The 20,327-nt window shown below is 56.7% G+C and overlaps 2 protein-coding genes and 1 long non-coding RNA gene across 6 annotated transcripts in view; 2 read left to right on the top strand and 1 right to left on the bottom strand.

Moving 5' to 3' along the window:
* TUBGCP2 (tubulin gamma complex component 2) overlaps positions 1-827 on the top strand; it is a 37,607-nt gene extending 36,780 nt beyond the window's left edge. For all 3 annotated transcript variants that reach the window (XM_087767342.1, XM_087767341.1, XM_087767343.1), the window contains exon 18: positions 442-827. In XM_087767342.1, the coding sequence (XP_087623468.1) occupies positions 442-547 (106 nt within the window). In that variant the 3' untranslated portion in view covers positions 548-827. The remainder of the gene's footprint in view (positions 1-441) is intronic.
* Positions 828-2,878: 2,051 nt separating this feature from the next.
* On the bottom strand, positions 2,879-4,669 carry LOC148054743 (uncharacterized). The gene is made up of 3 exons (XR_015706508.1): positions 4,446-4,669; positions 3,268-3,421; positions 2,879-3,116 (listed from the first exon to the last, which is right to left on the bottom strand). It is a non-coding gene; the product is annotated as an uncharacterized LOC148054743 (long non-coding RNA).
* On the top strand, positions 4,378-20,304 carry ADAM8 (ADAM metallopeptidase domain 8). 2 transcript variants are annotated; one of them, XM_087765905.1, is made up of 21 exons: positions 4,378-4,510; positions 5,593-5,702; positions 9,557-9,633; positions 9,912-9,990; positions 10,098-10,174; positions 11,913-12,099; positions 12,556-12,621; positions 12,723-12,791; positions 13,375-13,544; positions 13,631-13,712; positions 14,384-14,532; positions 14,766-14,943; positions 15,700-15,789; positions 16,581-16,776; positions 16,998-17,097; positions 17,226-17,409; positions 17,504-17,581; positions 17,687-17,771; positions 17,948-18,062; positions 18,169-18,346; positions 18,745-20,304. In XM_087765905.1, the coding sequence occupies exons 1-21, from the start codon at positions 4,456-4,458 to the stop codon at positions 18,916-18,918; spliced, it is 2,499 nt and encodes an 832-aa protein (XP_087622031.1). In that variant the 5' UTR covers positions 4,378-4,455; the 3' UTR covers positions 18,919-20,304. The 2 variants fall into 2 exon arrangements, with proteins under 2 accessions (XP_087622031.1, XP_087622032.1); XM_087765906.1 differs by lacking the exon at positions 17,504-17,581.
* Positions 20,305-20,327: the final 23 nt, after the last annotated feature.

Below are 20,327 nucleotides of genomic sequence, written 5' to 3'. Positions count from 1 at the left end.
ACTGTGTCTACCCAGCCCAGGACAGTCCTGTGCGGGGATGGCAGGTCCAGAGCTTGCTGTGGTGTGGCCACGTTCGGCTGATGCCCTGGGAGAGGTTTCTCCTCCAGGAGCCATGGTTGGGTAAGAGCAAGGCTGTGCTCAGCAGGGTGGGCACAGGGAGTGCGGCCACAGACCCCCTTGCTGCACAAGCAAGCATCCTCCACTTCTTCCTGCAGCGAGACTTGCTTTGCTTTGCTTCACACCCCTCATTTCAACCAACTTGACCCCTATAAAAGAGTTTATGTATTTTTGGATCCCCTTGCAGCCTGTGAGCGCCTTGACAAGCACATGTGCTGCAGCACTTGCAGGGGCCCTTGGCAGCACATTTGGCTTGCTGCGTGCCGCTCTTGGACGGCATTAAGCCAGCAGGCTGCTGAAACTTCAGGGATTTTTGTCTCTCAGGTTGGACTTCAACGGGTTCTACACAGAGCGCTTGGAGCACATGTCTGCTGAGCGCAGCCAGAAGGCAGCTCCCCTGCTTCCCCGCCTGGCCATACCTGCCCAGTGAAGCCCTGCTGCTGCTCCTTTCAGTCACCGCCTCTTCTGCACCAGCAGAGAACCGGACACTCACTCACTTCAAGCTAGGAGTACTCAACCCTCTACATTCACAGTATGAGTTGGAAACGAACTGTAAGGGTTGTCCCAGAGAGATGGGAATAGAGAGATGGGAATATTCAGTCTCCTGAAATGTATGTAATGGATTTTCTCTTCTGAGAGGCTTTTGTTAAGTCCCTTTTTTTTTTTTTTACTACATTGTAAAATGATGTATTTGTGTGTCGTAAAATAAATAAAAAAAAAAATCAGGGTTATTTTGTCTGTTAACAAAACTCAGGGTGCAAAGTAGCCTCTTAGGTGACTAAATTTTGGTCAGCTCATAGAGATCTGGCTCAGCTGCCATGCAGCATTATTTTGGGAGGAGAGCCTAATTGGGGGGTTGCTGGAATGAATCTGATCAGCTGCTCTGACTGATGAGATGGGGTTCGCAGCTGATGAGCAGGTATGTGATGTTCATGTCATATTGGCCAAGTCCTCAGCAGAGGACTTTCAGGGTGTCTTACAGAGTTGTGCAGCCATAAAAATTGCTTGAGCCAGTTTGGAAGAGGGTGTGGTACAGGATGGAAGAGAAGAAAAGTGTCTCCCAGGAACAAGTGGTAACCAAGACATGTGCCAGAGACCCAGAGGCCTCGGTGGCAAGTGTGGGAACCTGGGGAGACATGCAAGGGCTGTGGATACAAGGCTGAGTGCTCCTGTTAATGACCTGCCCTTCGTCTCCACCACCTCCTCCTTTGCAAGGACCTTCTAGAGTGTGTTAAGAGGAAAGAGCCAGGTTCTCTTTGCTCTGGTGGCCTAAAGCTGGTCCTCCAGCTTGGCAGAGGGAGGGAGAACCAAGAAGAGGATGGAGACCACCAGTCAGGAGGACTGAATTCCTTCATCTGAAGGCTGAGGTTGAGGACTGAGACCTCAGCCAGCATCCTCTGGCTCTTCAGGGAAAGGACTTGCACAGTTCATGGGGAAGGGAAAGTTTCCTGTTCCTTGCACCGAGATGGCCTCTCAGTCCAGGGAGGCTTGGAGAAGTTGACCTGCCATTTCCATTAAGTTTCTGTGGATCTACAGACTTCACAGCCTTGAGCTCAGGGCGGAGAGGCAGAGGGGCCCGGGTCCCTGGAGGAACCTGCTTGCCTCTCAGTGCCCAACATCTTAGGCTTGAGAGACCTCCCCCGGGACCTCACTCTGTCACTGTTAGTCACGCACATTTTTTACACCAATGAGCAGTGTAGTGGCTGTTGCAGGACGAAACTCTGTTCACATGATTTAAATTAAATCAGGATGGAAGCCATTTATAGATTAAGAAAACATAATTAACCAGCAAGCATTGAGTCTCACCAAAAGTAATAGATATTTCTGAAATGTTAATCAACAGCAAACTTCTAAGCACCCATCTATGAATAATCCCAAGAAGTCCTGCTCACCCATGCAGACAGTCATGCACAGTCCTCTTGCAGCTTTTAGTGGGGGGAAAGGCATCACTCTCCTAGGAGGGGGGCTCCCCTCCCCTTGCACACTCTTCTGTAGGAGACATGGGTATTCCACCTCTATGGGATGGCATGCTGTTTCCTGTGACCCACAGGTCCACACCTGAGTGAGAAAGCCTCCAGGAGGTCACCTGCACCCCAGGGCTGGGTCCTCCCTGCTTGTGTACCATGTACCGACAGCCCACTAGCTGGATATGTCCCCCTCACTATGCCTGCCCCAGGCAGAGGTGGTGATGCTGGTGGGGCAGCATCATGCCAGCCTTTGGCTCCTGCTGTTTGCATGAGAACACATTGACAGGTAACCAATTAGTTACCCAAAAATTGTGGCCTGCATGTGGATGCCTGGCTGGCTGAGCAGTTACCTTAAAGGCTTGGGGCGCTTGGATGGATCTCTACATAGATCTACCCGCTCCTCTCCGAGAGCAGACTTTGGTCCGGGCCAGATGCCCTACTATTAGCCCTGAGTAGGAGGTGGATGTGTGTCTTCTCCCCTCAACCAGAAGCCAGGAGGTGCTAGGAGAGGGGCAAGAAAATGTTCTGTGTCTGAACCCAGCAGCCCCACATCCCATGGCACGGCAGTCGGGTACCTCCTTGCCCTGAGTCACAATTTGGCTGCTCTGTGTCTCCCTCACAAGCCAGGTTGTTTGCTGTGCTTCACAAACTGTGGGCTGGCCAGTAGCTCCTTCAAGGCCAGCTCAGCTCTGCACACGTCACAAGGGTTACCATCATGGTGGGGACTACTCTACTGGAGACGTTTAGATAGTTATGAACAGACATGACTAGGAGTGTTGAGGGTGAAAGCGTGGAGCTTTAATATTTATTGTTTTTTAAATAAACTTGTCTATTTAGGAAGGAATTACAGAAAAGCTGCAGAAAGAAAGAGGGAAGACACGGGTAGCGCTTGGCTATGGTGGGTTCTGTGCCATTTTGGAGGAAACTTGTCCCCGGTGATGGAGCTCTGCAACAGCCGAATTTGGTGTCCGACCCCACCCTTCTTTCGTTAAATGCAAAAGTTAAATGCAGCATTTCCTGGCTGGTCCTGACCTGAAACACCAAGAAATATAAAAAATCAGTTTGCAGGAGGGGGTTCTCTCTTCACAAGTTGCCACATGGCGAAGACAAGGAGTAATGGGTCGCTCTGGGTGAGGTTTCATCTCAACCTAAGAAATATGTTACAGTGAGAACAATCACTCACTGGGAAAACCTTCCCAGGGACATGGTAGAGTCCCCATTGCTGGAGGGTTTCAAGATGCGACTGGACAGGGTGCGAGATAACCTCATCCAGGCCCCCTTCCCCACTACAGGTCGGACCAGATGACCTTCAGGAGTCCCTTCCAACCTGGGATGTTCTGTGGACAAGGGGGACACAGCAGTCAGCTCTGTGGCAGAGCGGAGAGCTCAGGGCGCAGTGCACCTCCCAGCTCAGCCCCAAATGGTGATCCCAGTCCCTCCAGTCCTTTGGGATCAGGGAGGGTCCCAAGTGCCTCGATGTCCCACTGTCCCCCCCAGCCCCCCGACAGCTCAGCCCTCCATGGTGACCCCAGTATCTCAGTGCTCCATCATCTCAACACCCCACCGACACTCCCCCATGCCTCCCCAGTCCCACTGCTGCCCACTGATAGTCCAGCCACCCCCAGGTGGCTCACCTCATCACCTCAGGGCCACCCCAGTGTCCCGCAGATGCCCCCTTTGTGTCCAATGGACACTGCTCTATGTCCCCAGCCCCTCCAGCCCCTCTGTCACCTTAGAGCCAGGCAGGCACCTCCAGTGCCCCATGGACACCCCCTCCATACCCCACAGGCAGTTCCCAGTGCCCCACGGGACACTCCCAGCCCCACTGCCTCCTGTGGCAGCCCAACCACCCCAGTCCCTCCACCACCTCAGAGCCAAGCTGGGCTTCCCAGTGCCCTCCGCCACACCTGAAGCCCCACTGTCACCCCCTCAGTGCCCTGCAGCCCCCCCTACAGTGCCCCGGGACATGCCCCTAGAGGCCGTGCACCCACCCTGATGCCCCTTGGACTCTGTCTGAAGCCACACAGACAGAACCCAATGCCACTCGGACACCCCGCCCCCCGCCCCAATGCCACATGCACACCCTCTGATATCCCATAAACCCTTTCCGATGCCCCACGGACCCTCCGCAATGTCTCACGGACACCCCCCGATGCCCCACGGACACCCCCCGATACCTCACGGACCCTCTCCTCCCCCGCCTCTCCCAGCCCCGCTCTGCACGGACCCCCCCGCCGGGGGCGGCCCCATCCCCGCCCCGTCCCTCCCCGTCCCGTCCCGCGAGTGGCGGTGAGTCACGGCGGGCGGAGGCTGACGGCGCGGCGCGGTGCGGCGGCGCTTGGGGCCGGGCGCGGCGGGCACCTCCGGAGCCATGGCCCCGGCGCTCGTCCTGCTCTGCCGGCTCTTGCTGCTGCTGCTGGTCCACGGTGAGCGTGGGGCGGGCGGGCGCGGGTCCCCGGCAGGGCAGGCAGCCCGCAGGCAGCCGTGCTCCGCCGACGGGAGGGGCGTGAAGTTTCGGGGGCACAGGGCAAAAGTCCGGCTCCCCCGGGGTCTTCTGCCATGGGGCCGGGTTGGAGGTACAGGGCGGGGGGGGCGGGGGGAATGCTTTTCCCCGCGAGAATGAAGGGGACGCGTGGGAAGCGGCACAGGAGTGGATGCGCAAGGCGGGAGCTGGGCGAGGGGTGGATTTTTGGGACGGGTCGCAGCTCGGCGGGGTTTCGGCTGCTCCGTCTCCCCTAGGGTTATCGGGGGATTACGCGGGTACGGCTGGCATCGCCTCCCCGACCTTCCTCCAGGGCAAAGGATGGAGAAAGGGGCTTTGAGGACCAGAGTCACCTCCCTCGGCCGGCTCCGCTCGCAGGGGATGGGGAAATTTGTCACCGCCAGCCTGCGGCGTGCTCGCGGGGGGGACCGGTGACTCAGCCGGCCGAGGGGGTGGTGACGAGGCTCCTGGCTCCCGCTCGGGCTCCGTGGGCGAGGGCCGCCAGGCACCCGCCGACGGAGCGCCCGGCTCTGCCGCCACCCCGCCGGGGGCTCCGCTGGCCCCGTCTAACCCTGGCTGCAGCGGGAGCTCCTGGGGAAGGTGAAGAGTTTGCGGCAGAAATGTCTCCCTACTGACATAAAAAAAAAAAGAGGATGGGAGGAGGGCTGAGCCAGCCCTGACACTAGCTGTTCTCCAAAACGGCAGCTGCCTGACTCCAAGTCACAAACCGTGGCATCAGGATGGGGAGCTGAAAAACCTCCATCTTTACTTATGCACCAGGGTCTCAGTAGGGTTTTTCCAGCCTTGAAGGAACCCGCTCACCCATGGGTGGTGCTGAACGCCGTGTGGGCACTGGGGCTGGAGGGGCTGGAGCGTCCCTGGAGCCCATCAGGGAGTTGCGTTCCCAGCAGGCATTTCAGGACTTGCTATTTTGGCTCTTCCCTGCACCTTCATGTTGGCTGTTTCCATTATACCGACTCGGTTGTTTCTGGGCATCCCGGCTCAAAGCCCTTTGACTTTTCCCAGACACCACTGCCAGGCTGGAGGAGAAGCTCGCCCATGTCAAGAAGTATGAGACGGTGACACCACACAAGGTGCTGGCAGCTCGAGGGAAGAGGGACTTCTCTGCACCACCAGTGAGTAGCATTGCCTCCCCTCGCTGCCTTTCACGGAGTCCATGGATGGGGGGGGGGGCGTTACAGTCAGCAGAGACCCTTGGCCCATCACTGGGCTCAAAGCTGGAACCCCTTGGCCCACCACTGGGCTCGGAGCTGAACCCTCTTAGCCCTGTGCCAGAAGAATGGCCTGGTGCACATTTTCTTGCATTGCTTCCATCCCAGAGGATGGAGATCTTGGAGTAGTTGGTCAGATCAGGTTTCCTGGCCTGTTTTGGGTCAAAATAGGAACTGCAGATAGCAGGGTGGACTCTTGGAGAGGGGAGGGTGCTTTTTCCAATGCTTGCTTTGGAGACGTTACCCAGCGGTGCCACCTCTTGCAGCCTTGCAGTGATCTTGTGACATCTCATGTTTGCTTAAAGAGGGATTTGCAAAGCCTCATTGAGCTGTAAGCATTTTTCTTGCTGCGTTTGCTGAAGTTGGGTTTTTTGGCCCTTTGGGACAGGGAAATAAGAATCAGAAAGTTGCAGAAACCACATGAAAGAAAGGCAGTGTTATTTTTCTTGGGAAACCTTGTAATTTGGGGGAAGGAATGGGGTTTGACTCAGAAGTTTTGAGTGCTTGGGGTTGACGTCCATAGGATGATGGCGTTGACCTCAAAGATACTTTCCTCATTGCCTTAAAGTGAAATTCAGCCAAATACATGGATTCATTTTCTAGGACTGAAAAGCACCGACTTTAGCACCTGTTGAGATGGATGGGCTGGGGACATTTATTTCCTAGTAAACTCTTCGCACAGCACATTCATCTGTGATTCAAACCCTTTCTGATAAACTAGCTTCAAAAAACACTCCCCGAAAGCATCTGTTTTCTCTGCTCTAGAAACCTAAACTTGTTCACGAGATAAACATTCCCCAGGCTATTTAGAGACACCATCTGTGCTGGGCGGCTCTGCACCGATCCCCCCGGAAAGGGGAGCTCAGCCATCTCGGGGTCCCTCTGCTTTCCACAGCATGGGAGAAGACATCTGCCTTGAGCTATGTACTTTGGGACAGCCATGGGTGGTGTCTGCCGGGTGGCACCTGGATTCGGTCTTGGATTGGGCAGTCCTCGGACCTCCCAGACTTGCTGTGTTGAGGGTATGAGGTCTCCTCCCTTTCAAGCCATTTTCCTCCTCTTCCACAAAAGTTGGGTTTGCTCTCCTAGTAACCTTGGTGGGGAAGAGGTTCTCAGCAAGTCTTGACCACCACCAAGCCCCTCTTTGAAGTGGAGACAAGTAGCTGGATGGGTGTTTTCTGCATCAGCTCCTCCTGTGGCTTTGCATTAGCAGTCTCTGGCTGAGATGGGCATGGGCCAAGAGCTGGTTCCTGGGTCAGAGCAGTTAGGACACATGGGGCTGGTCCGGCAGAGCGTCTGCCAGGTGAGGTTTGAAGCAGATCTGCTCCCCTCTGGCTTTGCTTAAATCAAAATGTTCAGCCCTGGAGACAGGGTGGAGACCTGGGTCCCACAGCACAGGATCTCCTGGTATGCCAGCCTCCCCACAGGCCATGGTCTTCTCTTCCCACCTGCCCTTAGCAGGGACATGTGACAAGCCTGGGTTCTTCATGGAAAGGCACCTGAAAAAAAGAGCAAGAAGGGCCTTCAAAAAGATTTCTATTTACATGCTCTTGATATTGCAGATGTGACCTCTCTCTCTTATCCCCATGCTCCAGCGTCTCAAAAAGCTGTATTGAAATGGGAGGGTGGTTTCCAGCCCATGTAATACCCTGCGTTGCAAGCTGCTGGCTTCTCCCCCAGTGCACCTGTGCTTGCACATCCCTGCTGATCTCCCCCACTGCATCCTAGAGTCAGTTGATGCAAAGAGGCCAGTTCTTTGCCTAGGTGGAGACAGCCCAGCTCTTGCTGGCCCAGCCTGGGGCTCTGCAGGAAGCAGCAGGACGTTGCAGAGCAAGTGGTGGGGCCAGATGGAGCAGAAGCAAGGGATGGTGGTGGCCTAGCAACCCACCTTCTTTTCCTCCTCTCTTGTGCTGCACCTCCTCTGATACATGGCATGGTGCAATGAGCCCCATCCCTACTGTCCTAGAGAGACCCGTTGCCTCTTCCCACCCAGAGAAGAAATACCCTGTGCTGGGGTGAGATGGCATTGTCCTGATCCTCTGCAAGCTCTCTGAGTATCTTATTAAGACCAGCTGGAAGAAATCCCTCCTGTGCGCTGTGGCCACAGATCTGCTTTGCTTACTCAGCATGGTCATGGGGTTAGCAGGGCTTGGGCTGGGGCAGGGCTGAGCTGCCTGCGCTTTCAAAGCTTTTCCATCTGGAGCCCTTGCAAAGCCCATGCTAATAAGGAAGGGGGTGATTCAGAGAAGCTTTATCAGGACTTTTTTTTTTTTTTACTTGCCCTGCGGTTGTCTCCAAGAGATGGTCCCTGACCTACCAAACCCTTCCAAGTGCCTTCCTGCCATTTCTTAAGACCTCTTTCTGGCTCTGGCGCTGCCAACAATAACAAAGCATTGCTTTGTCAGTGGACATGGGATCAGATGGACATGTCAGGCAGCAGACGCTGTTCATAAGAGAAGAATTTTCCAGGGACCAATGAGTGCGCCTGCATGCCAGCAGCGCACTCGCCTGCAGCTGGGGCTGCCTGGCCACCCAGCAGGCTTGTTGTAACCTGCTCAGCAGGCAGAGAGGATGTTTCATGGCCAGCAGCCCATCACTTCAGATTGGAAGTGCAAACTGGGTAGAATTGAGGGCAATAGACTGATGGGCAAACCCTCTTACCTGGCCCTGCTGGTGCTGAGTCAGCAGGACTTTCTGCTCAGCCCCAGCTCCTGCCAGGTTGCAGATCATCCCCCTGGGAGTGCTGAGCCATTGTATGACAGCAGGTGCTGTCATCCTCCCCAGGAAGAGGCCGCACACCTCATCTGGGAGGAATGCTGGCCCTGCGGGAGACACTTGCTTTGCCTTTTGCTCAATTCTCCAACCCTGGGATCCCATAAGAGCTGAAGATGTGTCCTCAGGAGACGTCTCTGTTCTGTGGTGGTGGCTGAGGAGATCCCTGGTGCCAAGGGTGCAGCCTGATACAGGGCACCATGCAAGGGATTATCATCTCTTTCTCGGTGGCCCTGGTGGGACAGGACCGCTGGAGGTCTGTGGCCCAACCTCTGCAGATGGAGATCACAAGACATCTCAGAGGGAACCACTTCTTCTAGAGGGACATCTCCATCCTGGGGCTTCAGGGCTCAGCTGAGCTGAGCCAGTCACCCTGACCCAGCCATAGTGACTGGAGGTTGGACTTGAGAGGCGTTGAGGTCCCTTCCACCAGCACTAGCATGATGCTCAGGGGATATGGCACATGGTGATACTGAAATCTACTCTCAGTAGCAGACAAGAACCAAAAGAAGGTTGTTCTCTAACTGTGATGTTGCATGTTAGATCAGTCAGAGATAAGGAAGTCTCTGCTGATGAGAGCCGTTGGGCACCGGGGATCTTTGTGAGTAAGTGCTGAACTCAGTCTTCAAAAAAAGGAGCTTTGTGATTGATGAGTAGGAAACCTCAGTTTCTGGCACGGCCATCTGCAGCCATGTGTCAGACATGAGAAGTCAGATTTTGCTGACTCTGTTTCATTGCTGGTGACCTGTTCTTTATCTCAGGATGTGCTGGGCATTTGTGTTATTGCCCACATGCTTTCTTTCTTCTCTTCTGACTTCCCGTGTCTTTGCTGGATGCCTCCAGGGTGAGCAGCCAGGCTCCCCATCCTGCAGCCACCTTCCAGCAGGGTACATGCAGACCCCATACCCTTTCTGGGCAGGTCCTCTCTTCTGTAGCACTTGCTCCTGGTGACAGTGGGTCTGTGCTGTCATCTATCTTTCATGCAGAGCACCTACCCAGATCGTGTCCTCTACAGCGTCCGTGCTGAAGGCAGAGACTACCTGCTGCGGCTGGAGAAGAACAAGTGAGTGTGGGTGGGCATAGTGGGACAGCCAGGGGGAGGCTTGATTTCTGCCCTTGCCATGAACATAATTTATCCAAGGTCTGGCATCACCACACCGGCAATCTAAGCCCTCAGCCCAGACCCTTGCTAGCAAAATATTGCATTTTTTCCCTCCTTGCCAAACCCACTTGGGGAAGTTATGGGCCCACCATACCCAACCTGACCAACCTCATCCCCAAAGCTTTCCATTCTCTCCCCAAAACTGGGGTCACTGCTAATGCCCCTTCCCTATCCTGCAGGGAGCTGCTGGGACAGCACTACACTGAGACGCATTACTCAGCTGATGGCACAGAGATCACGGAGAAGCCGGACATTCAGGTACGGGGCTGGCTCTGGGGAGAGCAGTTTTCCCTCTCCTGTGGGGTCCCACCATGCCAACAGCTGGTGCAGACCCCCTTTACACGTCTCCTCTCTCTCGGTGGCAGGATCACTGTTTTTATCAGGGCAGTGTGCAAGGATATGCCGACTCAGCAGTGAGCATCAGCACCTGCAGTGGGCTCAGGTAGGACCTTCAATTCCCCCAGGGCACTGCAGCTGACCGGAGGACAGCATCAAGCCTGGCCTGCTCCTGGCAGATGCGGTGCTGCGTAACAGTGAGCCGGTGTGACCAAGCCCTGGCCAGCCGGATCTGTGCTGATGGAGGGAGAGCTCAGCTTTCCCCTGAGGAAGAGAAGAAGACATTCCTTTTCCTGCTGGCGGTGGGAGTGCTGACTGCCCTGGCTTGGCGCCCAGCAGGAAAGGCGTGCGGTGTTTTGCAGCTAAGCCATTTTTGGGAGGGTTGACTCATGGCATGGGATGAGACTAGAAACCTGAGCATGGGAAGAGGTCCGGGCAGGAGTGGGCAGCAAGGCACGGCTTGTCCTGGATCCGTCCTCTCTTCCCAGGGCAGACTGGACCAAACTTGCCCTGAGTGCTGCAGCCAGTGGCACAAAGGTGTGCTTGTGGCAATGCACTGGCTTGCAGGCAGCCAGCATCTCCTCTGGGCCGTGCCAAGCTCCTAGAGCTGATGGCTGAGCGCCTTTCCAAAAGGAAAAGAAAGCATATGGTGCATCAGGCCAGCTGTGTCTCCCTCTACCCACCAGCTGCTGGCTGTGCTGGTGGTCATTCCTCAAAAGCTGCCTTGGGTCTACCTGCATTTAATGGCAGAAAGCATCCTTGCAGAGTAACCCAAGCCACCAGCTCCATGCAAGGTTGCTCAGTTTGCCATGGAAGATTCGTACTCTGCTGTTCTCTTTCTTTTAAGATCAGCTAGCAGTCAGACATTGCAAAAGAGTAAGACAGAAAGGGAGGCGTCCTTTGCAGGGGGATGTGTGAGGGGGATGGCTGGTCCTTGGAGCACTGAGGGACCTGCAAACACCTATTTGCAGGAGAAACACCCACTGGAGTTGTGTGGTAGCCATACCCTCACTTTGAGAGCAGGGGTTGTGTCTGTGGAGACCTTTTGCACAGATTGTGCATACATTGGACACAATATCCTTGTATAGTAGGAGGACAAGATGTGCAATGGCAGAACAGGAGACAAGAACAATACAGACAGGGCACATGGCACACCTTACAGAAAGCATCTTGAAGGCCAGAGCTGCTCAGCAGAAATGCTGTGCTAAACCTGGCCTGGCAGCGCTGGGCAGTTCTCCTGGTTGAACCCTGGGACATTTCTGCTGCTCAAAGTACAGGATACTCCCCTTGCTACCAGCCACGGATACCATGCCACAGTTTGCTCCCTCCCAGCCCAGCAGCCAGTTTCCAGCCTCCCTAACAGTCCTTTTGTTCAACTGGTGCTTTTGCAGCCTCTGAAAGAAAATGCTATGGACGTTTCCTATTGGTCCCCCTCTCCTGGCATGCCCCAGGTCAGCTCGGTCCTGCAGCACCTCTTTGATGTGCTCTTGGGCCAGTTGAGGTTGCAGGGAAGGCGCATCCAGTCCCTTGCATTGCTGTGAGCTCTTCCACCCCATACCTCTGCGCAGTGATGTGGGGCTTCACGCACTGCCCAAGGGCTGCTTGGGGCTTTATATTGAGTGTGGTTTCATGCACGTGGCCAGAAGGACCTGACTGTCACATCCCACTAGTGTCCTGTAGCTCATCCAAGCTGCTTATGGGAACCATGAGGGGGTAGGGTGGTTTCCTAGCTGGGATTTGGCAGCTGTATTTTGTAGCACAGGCACTTGTGTGGGTGCGTGTAGGGTCTGTCCGCGTCCTGCCGGATATCTCCCCAACCTGACGACCACCCTGTCTCTTGGCAGAGGGTTTTACCGAGTGAATGACACCACCTTCCTGCTGGAGCCTCTGGAGGAGGATGCGGCTGGCCGGCATGCAGTGTACAGAGCAGCTCACCTGCAAGGGAAACATGGCACGTGCCGAGAGTCTGCTGCCACCCTGGAATATGACCACGAACCGAAAATTCCTGCAGCCATGAAGCTCTACCGCTGGGTTAAGGATTGCTTTGCTTCTTCTTCCTGTAGCTGAGTTTGCAAGAGGTCCTGTGACGTCCAGGAGAGGAGTGGGGCCATACCGCATCTCTTGGTGATACTCCTCTCCTGCGCGTTTTTGGTTGGGTACCCAAACACAGGTTGCTCCTAGTGGCCTAGCTCCTGGTGGGAACAAGTCCTCAGGAGCATTCTCCTACCCCATGAGCTCCGTGATGCCTGCAGAGCCTCTCTCATGCCTTATCCCGGTAGCAGGCTTGAGTTTTTCGTTGTGTGTTCGAAGATGTCTGAAACACCCAGCAAAGTAACATCAGAAAGCAGAGCTAGAAGACCTACTAGCCTTGAATAACATTGGAAGATACCCCAGGATCCAACATATCCCACAGGAGGGTCAACCGCAGGGCTCGGCAAGCTGCAGAGCTGAGCCCCTCTTTGCACTCACTTTCCTCTTCCCTTCCAGAAATCAGCTCCGTTACACAAAGATCCCCGATATGTGGAGCTGGTCTTGGTCGTGGACAACGAGGAGGTAAGTGCAGGGGGGACCAAGCTGGTGCCTACATTTTCGCTGTCATACTGCAGTGAGGACGTCGAAGCCAGCCTGGAAATCTCTCTGTGTCCTTCCTGTAGTTCAGGAAACACAAAGACTTGCGCACAGTGCAGAACCGCATGAAGGAAATCGTGAACCACGTTGACAAGGTGAGCCCAGGGGTCTGGATCTGCCCTCCCTGCTCCCACACATGCCCTGCAGTGCCAGCATGGGCATGAACACAGCGGAGGAGAGATTGGCATGGGTAGGGTGATGGCGCTGGAGTGGATCTCAAGCCCGTAGGTGGGCTGCTGCAGGATGACCAGCTCCCGTGGCCAATGGGGTGGACCTGACAAGCAACTCAGCCCTGGGCCCTCAGGAGCATGGGATAGCTGCCTCCTAGCACTTTCATGTCCACTCTCAAGCTGAAGTGGGTGCTAACAAGGGGAGAGTGATGGATGCAGTGCACCAAGGCAGGGTTTCTGCTTGCCTTGCTTCAGCCTCAGTCTTGGGTCAGCAATGTGGGAGCAGCATCCCAGCCTTCACTGGCCAAGAGGGAGCCCGGAGGTCCCGGGGTAAACCCTGTCTACGTGGTCACCCCAGCTTGTGTTATTTATTGAGGGGTGACAGAGCTGATATTGCACAGTGAGGTGGGGTCTTGGGCTTGGTTGCTGTTCCCCAGGGAGGTGGGACCTTCCCTCTGCTTGTGCAGCTCAAATCCAAGCGCTTACTCTGGGCTGTCTCCTGCCCCAGCTTTATCAGCCTCTTCACCTGCGGGTGGCCTTGATCGGCTTGGAGGTGTGGAGCCACAAGGACAAAATCGTGGTCAGTCCCAACCCAGAGGTGACGCTGGACAACTTCCTCCACTGGCGGGAGGCAGAGCTGCTGCGGAGGAAGCCGCATGACAATGCCCAGCTGATCACGTAAGAATGGGGGCCACCACCTCACCATCCTTGCAGCCCTGCTGCCACCCAGGCCATATGGTCACGGTGGCATCTCAATCCCACAGGGGTATAGACTTCCATGGCACGACCGTAGGGCTCGCCAAGAAGCTTGTGATGTGCACCAGGGACTCGGCTGGTGTCAACCAGGTGGGTCCTGCTGCTTGGGCAGCAGTGGTCCCACAGTCTGCACTCCCTGCACTGTATTTTCCAGAGTGGGTCTCACCTCCACTGGTCTCCAGCTTTTGCCCTCCACACCCTTAGGGCTAGATCTGGTTTGTGGTGTCTCCGACCCTTGAGCAACTGACCCCCAGGGAAGTGTTGGGGCTGCAGGGGAAGGGTAGCTGTGGAAACCCAGCTGGGTTCCTGTGGAGGGCTCTGATATACTTGAGCCCTGAAAAGCCTCCCAGAGCAGCTCTGTGGACACAGGGCTTCTCCCACTACCTGTGAGGTGGCTGGGACTTGGTTTGCAATTGCTCTCCAACCACCCTGGCTGTGCTTCTCATCCCTCCCCAGGGAGGGCATCCTTTGCTTGGGCAGGAGCCATGGGACCTCTGGCTGTCCAGAACCACCACAAAGCACTGTTTCAGGGTAGCCACTATATCTAAGCTGACTTACACCCCTGAGATCCCAGTCCAGAGGTCTTTAGGGGCCATGGGACCAAGTCCAGCTTTTGTCTTCCTTTATCTCGGCATGGCAGCATTAGGGAACAAATTGCAGCTGGCGGCAAGACCTGGCACTGAGTGGCTGAAGAGCCCCAGTGGGCCCCATTGAGATGCTGTGGAGATCATCTGAACCACGCTGCACTTCTTGTCCCACAGGACCACAGCATGAATCCTATCGGTGCTGCATCCACCATGGCTCATGAGATGGGGCATAACTTGGGGATGTCTCATGATGAAGACATTGCTGGCTGCCGCTGTCCTGTCCCCAAAGCTGATGGCGGATGTGTCATGGCAGCGAGTGTTGGGTGAGTGAAGGAGAAAAGGGAATATCCCTGGGCAGCAAATATCTTGAGGTGTCCTTTGGCACTGTCCTGATGGGGTGAAGTCTGTGAGATGGTCAGGTCTGGGCGGACACTTCACTTGAAGCTGCACTTCAAAGGTCTGTTGGTGGCCCTCCAGTTTCCTCCTGGGGTAGTGGGTGTGAGGGCCCTCGGGCTCTCATCTCTGCTCATGACTGCCTGTTTTTGTCCCCCTTCAGCTTGGTGTACCCCAAGCTCTTCAGCCGCTGCAGTGAGCAGGACATGTGGCAGTTCCTCGGGGACCCCAGGACCAGTTGCCTGCTAAACGTCCCCAGGGCGGATGAGCTGTATGGGGGGCCGGTGTGCGGGAACCAGTTTGTGGAGCGGGGAGAGCAGTGCGACTGTGGTACACCAGAGGTAGGGATACTCTCTAACAGCCCAGGAAGGAGGGTGGGCGTCAGGGACCTGAGACCTGTCATTCAGACTCAGAAAAGGTTGTATAAGCTTCTTCCCTGGGCATCGTGCTTTGCAAGACTCATCTTCCTTATGTTCCTGGTGCTTCTGCTGAAAAATAACTTGGATGTGAGCCCGCCCTCCCGCCCCCCTTCATGTATCTGGCTGTGATTTTAGCAGGAGCATGCCTAGGAAAGATGGCCATCCCCCAGCATATCCTCCAAAGAGGTGATCCAAGGAGGGGGACATCATGGCATGTTGTCCTTTCAAGAGCAATGCTCAGCTTTTCCTTGTCCCTAGCTGCCCACCACTGCATCACAGGGGTGAGATTTGAGATAAATGTCCAGGCGATGTCTCTGGGATAAATCCCTGGGTCACAGCCCTGCTCTGGGACCTGAAGGGATGCTCCCCCGATGCAGAGAGCACAGAAAGCTCTTGTTTTCTCCTTCCTGGAGATGTGCAAAGGGTGCTACCAGAGAGCAGGGGCCCAGGTCAGGCCCCATCCTCTGAAAATTCCCTTCTGGTCCTTTGGTTTGATGTTGGTAATGGGGGTAGAGAGGTGGCAGAAATGGTTCACAGCTGGGATGATGTGGTTTTGCCCCATAGTTCAGCCTGTGGCAGCTAAGCTGCCATTGGAACCTGGTGACATGGCAACTGCGTCCCCCCAGAAAGGAAGAAAAGGGTCTTTCAGGGGGCTTTTGGTCCCGCCCTGTCTTGCAGGAGTGCTCCGACCGCTGCTGCAACGCCACCACTTGCCGGCTGAGAGAGGGAGCTGAGTGTGCCCGGGGGGACTGCTGCCAGGACTGCAAGGTACTGCCACGGCCAGGGGGACCAGCTTGGCAGGGAAGGCAGTGGGCAGGTGCGTAGTCCTGCCCCAGCCTCCTCCGGAGCTTCCTGGTAGACGCAAGGTGTGTCCATAGCTCGCTGGAGAGCCTGAAGGACCTCTGTAGTAGCCTGCCCAGAGCCAAACACACCCAATGGTTTGGAGGTGGTGGTGGAAATCACACTTTCCAGTCGATGGTCTCACTACATGGACAGTCAGCATCGCCGGTGGGAAGCAGTTGGGAAGGTGAAGCAGCCTCTGTTTCTGGCATCCTGGAGCCCAGGTCCCCTGTCTCTCTTAGGTCAGGTGCAGGATGAAAGGTGTTGAAGAACTGGGCAATGTTCAGCAGAGATCAGTGTGGCCCATTCCTGATTCGGGAAACCAACCTGCCTCTTCTGCTCCATTCGTCCAAGAGAAAGTTAAGAGTTATATGAATTGGTTCCTGCACACAGGCATAAGAAGTGCCTTGATGTGAAGAGGCAGGGCTGGAGGAGGGCGCCAGGACAAGTCCAGACTGAAAGCAAAGCACAAGGTGTTGTCCGCAGGGAGAGACTTAACTATGAGAAGACCCAGTCCAAGGCCTGATGGTGTCTCTGTCCTGTGCAGTAGCTCAGTCAACAGCAAATATCTATGATAGAGTCGCACAAGCTGCTGTGTCTGGATCTGTGGGGTGCCAGGAGGTGTTTTGAAGACAAGGGTGCTGCTAGGTTGTGGTGCCTGCATGGATCTAGGGATGCGAAAGCATCAAGGTAGTGCCAACATCCCCTTTTCTGTGCAGGTGAAGGCTGCCGGTGTGCTCTGCCGGGCCAGCAAGAACGACTGCGACCTGCCTGAGCACTGCACTGGCCTCAGTGCCGAGTGCCCAGAGGATGTCTTCCAGGAGAATGGCATCTCCTGCCAGAACGGCAATGGCTACTGCTACAACGGGGCCTGCCCCTCGCACAGTGAGCAGTGCCGCACGCTCTGGGGCGCAGGTAGTTGCTCCCCCACCCTGTCCACCCTCCTTGCCTCATGTTCTGGGTGATGTGCCTGGACGCCCAGCTCTGCAGGTTGGGGCATTGCTCGGCTGTGGTCCCCTCCTGCATCCCTAGCTGGGGTGCCATGGCTGATGACCCTGAAGTATAGGCACTGGTGCCAGCACCGGTGGCTTGCTGCAGGCTTTGGCTCCATGTGACCCTCTCCGTGTGTCCTGCAGAGGCCCAGGTGGCTCCTGATGTCTGCTTTAAGCACAACAGCGAGCAACACCTTCACCTCCACTGCCTCACTGAGTATGGAAAGCGGCCCTGCAGCCCCAAGTAAGGAACTGGAGACAGGGGGATGGTGGAGTGGTGTCCATGTCTGTCAACAGCACTGCAGGGCCAAGCAAAGCTCCCCAGCTCTGTGCCGCCCCCACCACTGGTGCTCATGGCTGCTTCTCCTGCAGGGATGTGAAGTGCGGCACGCTGCTGTGCCTGAGTGACAATGCCAGCCCCGTCCTTGGTGGTGGCTCCTACTCCCTCTTCTTTGGCCGCTTCAAGTGCAAGGCAGTCATCGCCAGCAACGATGCCAACGAGGTGGTGGCCAAGCTCAGGCTGGTGCCCACTGGCGCCAAGTGTGGAGAGGAGATGGTGAGCGCACTGGTGGCCGTGCTGGGGTGGCGGGGGGTGTGACTGTCAGCCGCGGGGACCCAGGGCAGCCTCAGAGCCCCCTGCCTGCCCCCAGGTCTGCTACGCTGGGCGCTGCCAGAACCTACTGGTCTACGGCAACAAGAACTGCTCAGCCAAGTGCAACAACCACGGGGTATGCTGCTGGATCGTCCTCTCCCAGAGCAGCTGCGGGGACCAGGCAGTGGTCCCGGCCCCTACACCATGTCCATCACCCTGACACTTTCCTCCCTCATCTCAGGTGTGCAACCACAAACGTGAGTGTCACTGCGAGCCGGGCTGGGCAGCGCCCTACTGTGAGCAGAAGATTTCAGGGATGGGGGCAGGTACGGCATCCCCTGTGCATGACCGGCACCAGCTCCCTCGGCCCAATGTGTGTGCCAGGGAGGAAGCCTCAGGAGGGGGTCAGTGGCCTGCCATCATGCTGGTGGGAGCTGTTCCATCCCCACGGGGCGTCCCCGGCATGGGGGTGCCCATCCTGACACCGACTGGGTCTCCACAGGGAGCAGCAGCATGGTCTTAGCGGCTGTGGTGGCCGTGCTGGCGCTCTCCAGCATCCTGCTTGGCATTGGCGTTGTGCTCCTCAGAGGCAGGGGGATGAGGCACTTCCAGAAAGGGTAATTCCCCCCCTCCCCTGCTCCACAGCGGGGCTGAGCCATGTCCACACAGGCTGAGCTTTGGGGGCGCCTGGAGCAGCTCCCGTATTGTTCCTGTGCCCTACAGGAGGACCTCCAGTGGGCCCGCTGCCAGCCTCGCCAACCCACTCTTCCAGGAGGGCAGCCGGATGCAACGCCCCCGCCGCCAGCTGTCCAGCCACGACATCGGCCACCCCAACCTGCTCAGCAGCACAGCGGCCCCACGGGACGCCCGGCCGCTCGGGCCCTGCCACCTGGTCCCACAGGTAAGGGAGCTGAACAGAGCCCCAGCACAGGGCAGCTGTTGCAGCGTGGGTGGGAGGGCAGCCTCTTGCCCTGTATTTTGCTGACCCTGCAGCCACCGATGCCAGTTCCCCAGGTGACATCTCCAGCCTTTTTAGGATGGCCCCTGCAGATAACCACCCCTCCGAAAGCCACTGCTGCCTCGTGGCGGGGTGTCCTGTCCTTCCGGTGGCCAGGAGCCACTCTCACACATCCCCCCCAGCCTACCCTGGCCTGACCAGCCCCAGATGTGTGGGGCACAGCCATGGCACCTGGCCCAGGCGGTTGATGACTTGGGGGGGCCTTCCTCTGCCCCGTCTCCCTCCAGGTCCCTCCTTGGCTTCCAGGTGAGGGACTTGGGTTTCTCCTCTCCTCCCACCAGGCAAAGCCGAAGCCACCCAGCAAGCCTCTCCCAGCACTGAAAAGCAAGGCGCCATGCCATGACGAGGGGCCACCAGGACCAGCTCTCCCTCATCCCCCACCAACACCCCCCTTGGTCATTCAGCGGGCTGTCCCCCTGAAGGTGGCCCTGAAGCCGCCCCTGGCCGGAAGGTGACCAAGGATATTCCATCTGCCACCATGGCTGAGCAGTTGCTGGCTCTGGTGCTTGGGTGGCATGGCTGGGGAGCAGCCATCTTTCTTCCACCCTTACTTGAATTGCTCGTTAGACCCTCCCCTGAGAGGGCACCAGTGTTTACAGATATTTGAGTTGTGCCTTAACAGACCATAGCCTCATGGCTTGCCCAGGGAGAGCCGCCAGCTGCGCTTCGTGAGGGGACCAGCAGCAGGGACAATGCCAGCTCTAGTTCTGAGGCCAGCCCTGAGTTGGTCCAGGCTCTCCTGTGCCCTGGGAGCTGCTGCCTTCTCTCCCGACGTCCTGAATGTGTCTTGCTCCTCCTACCCCTTCCCTGATGGGGCCACGGCGAGGAACTCCTGGCATCACCCACCAGGCTCGCCAGGGCAGGAGGAGCGCTGCACCGTGGGACCATGCCCTGGGGCCACTGCCCCGGCTGGGGACAGTCACAGGGTCTCACCAGGGGCTTTGGCAGGTCCAAGCCAGGCTTGGCCTCCCCGCTGGGCTTTTATCTCTGAAGTTATCACTTGAGTTACTGTTCTCCTGAAAGGGAATTTCCTGGGAGCCTTTTTACTGCAGACATTAACTTATGACCCTTATGTGACCATTTTGAGCCATTTGTTGTGAAACCAGGCCTCCCCATTTTTGATATAATTTAGGTTGAAGGCTTTTATACCAATAAAGACTGAGGGTAGTGGTGTCACAAGGTGTCTCTCGGCAGAAGGGGGCAGCACAGGCAGCACGGCAGGAGGGTAGCAGCAGGCAGGGAGCTGCCCGGGGCTCAGGGTGGATCTGGTATGGGTGGAGCCAGGGGAGAGAAAGGTTTGAGCTGAGCTCCTAAATCCTGTGCCAGAGCCATGGGGGCCAAATGGCAGTGCCTCCTGCCAGCCACACAGAGTGAGGCTGTCACAGGGGCTGCAGGATGCTCCAGAGAGTCCCTGTGATGCCCTGGCACACAGCACTGCAGGCCTCCAGCCCCAGCTGCCAAAACAGGCCCCGGGCTCGCTCTGTGACCAAAGACTGGCCACTGTGACTCCCACCACCAGCTCAGCTCCCATCATCCTGGTCCAAGACAAGCATTCATACTTGCAGGCCACATTGGTGCTCAGTGACCACCATGCGGTCCCCAAGGACACCACTCGTGCACAGTGGCTATGCCTGCTTGGGAAATGCTCCCGCGCTGGCCACATACAAGCAACAGGGCAGCTCAGGTGGGGGCCCAAGGGCCAGGAGGGCTCAGCTCCCACCACAAGCTTCAGAGGATGAGAGTAGAAACACAGCAGGGCTGTAAGTGCTGCCCCTGCTGCTCAGCACCATCCTGCAGTTTTCTTTGAGCCCAGGCTGCTCATGGGGCTCCTAGGGTGACAGTCACTGCAGCTGGGGACATGCAA

Source organism: Nipponia nippon, unplaced genomic scaffold, assembly GCF_047370975.1.
Source record: "Nipponia nippon isolate SJK-2023a ecotype South Korea unplaced genomic scaffold, ASM4737097v1 scaffold_3, whole genome shotgun sequence".
In the NCBI taxonomy this organism is placed as follows: Eukaryota; Metazoa; Chordata; class Aves; order Pelecaniformes; family Threskiornithidae; genus Nipponia; species Nipponia nippon.
The sequence above is the reverse complement of the archived record's forward strand: the minus strand, read 5'-3'. Positions and strand labels throughout refer to the sequence as shown.

What these genes read in the sequence shown, in the direction of transcription:
- ADAM8 (XM_087765905.1), top strand. Translation starts at nt 4,456, where the DNA reads ATGGCCCCGGCGCTCGTCCTGCTCTGCCGGCTCTTGCTGCTGCTGCTG. An exon ending in CTGCGGCTGGAGAAGAACAA is followed by an intron (nt 9,634 to 9,911) that starts GTGAGTGTGGGT and finishes CCTATCCTGCAG; the next exon opens with GGAGCTGCTGGGACAGCACT. An exon ending in AGCACCTGCAGTGGGCTCAG is followed by an intron (nt 10,175 to 11,912) that starts GTAGGACCTTCA and finishes GTCTCTTGGCAG; the next exon opens with AGGGTTTTACCGAGTGAATG.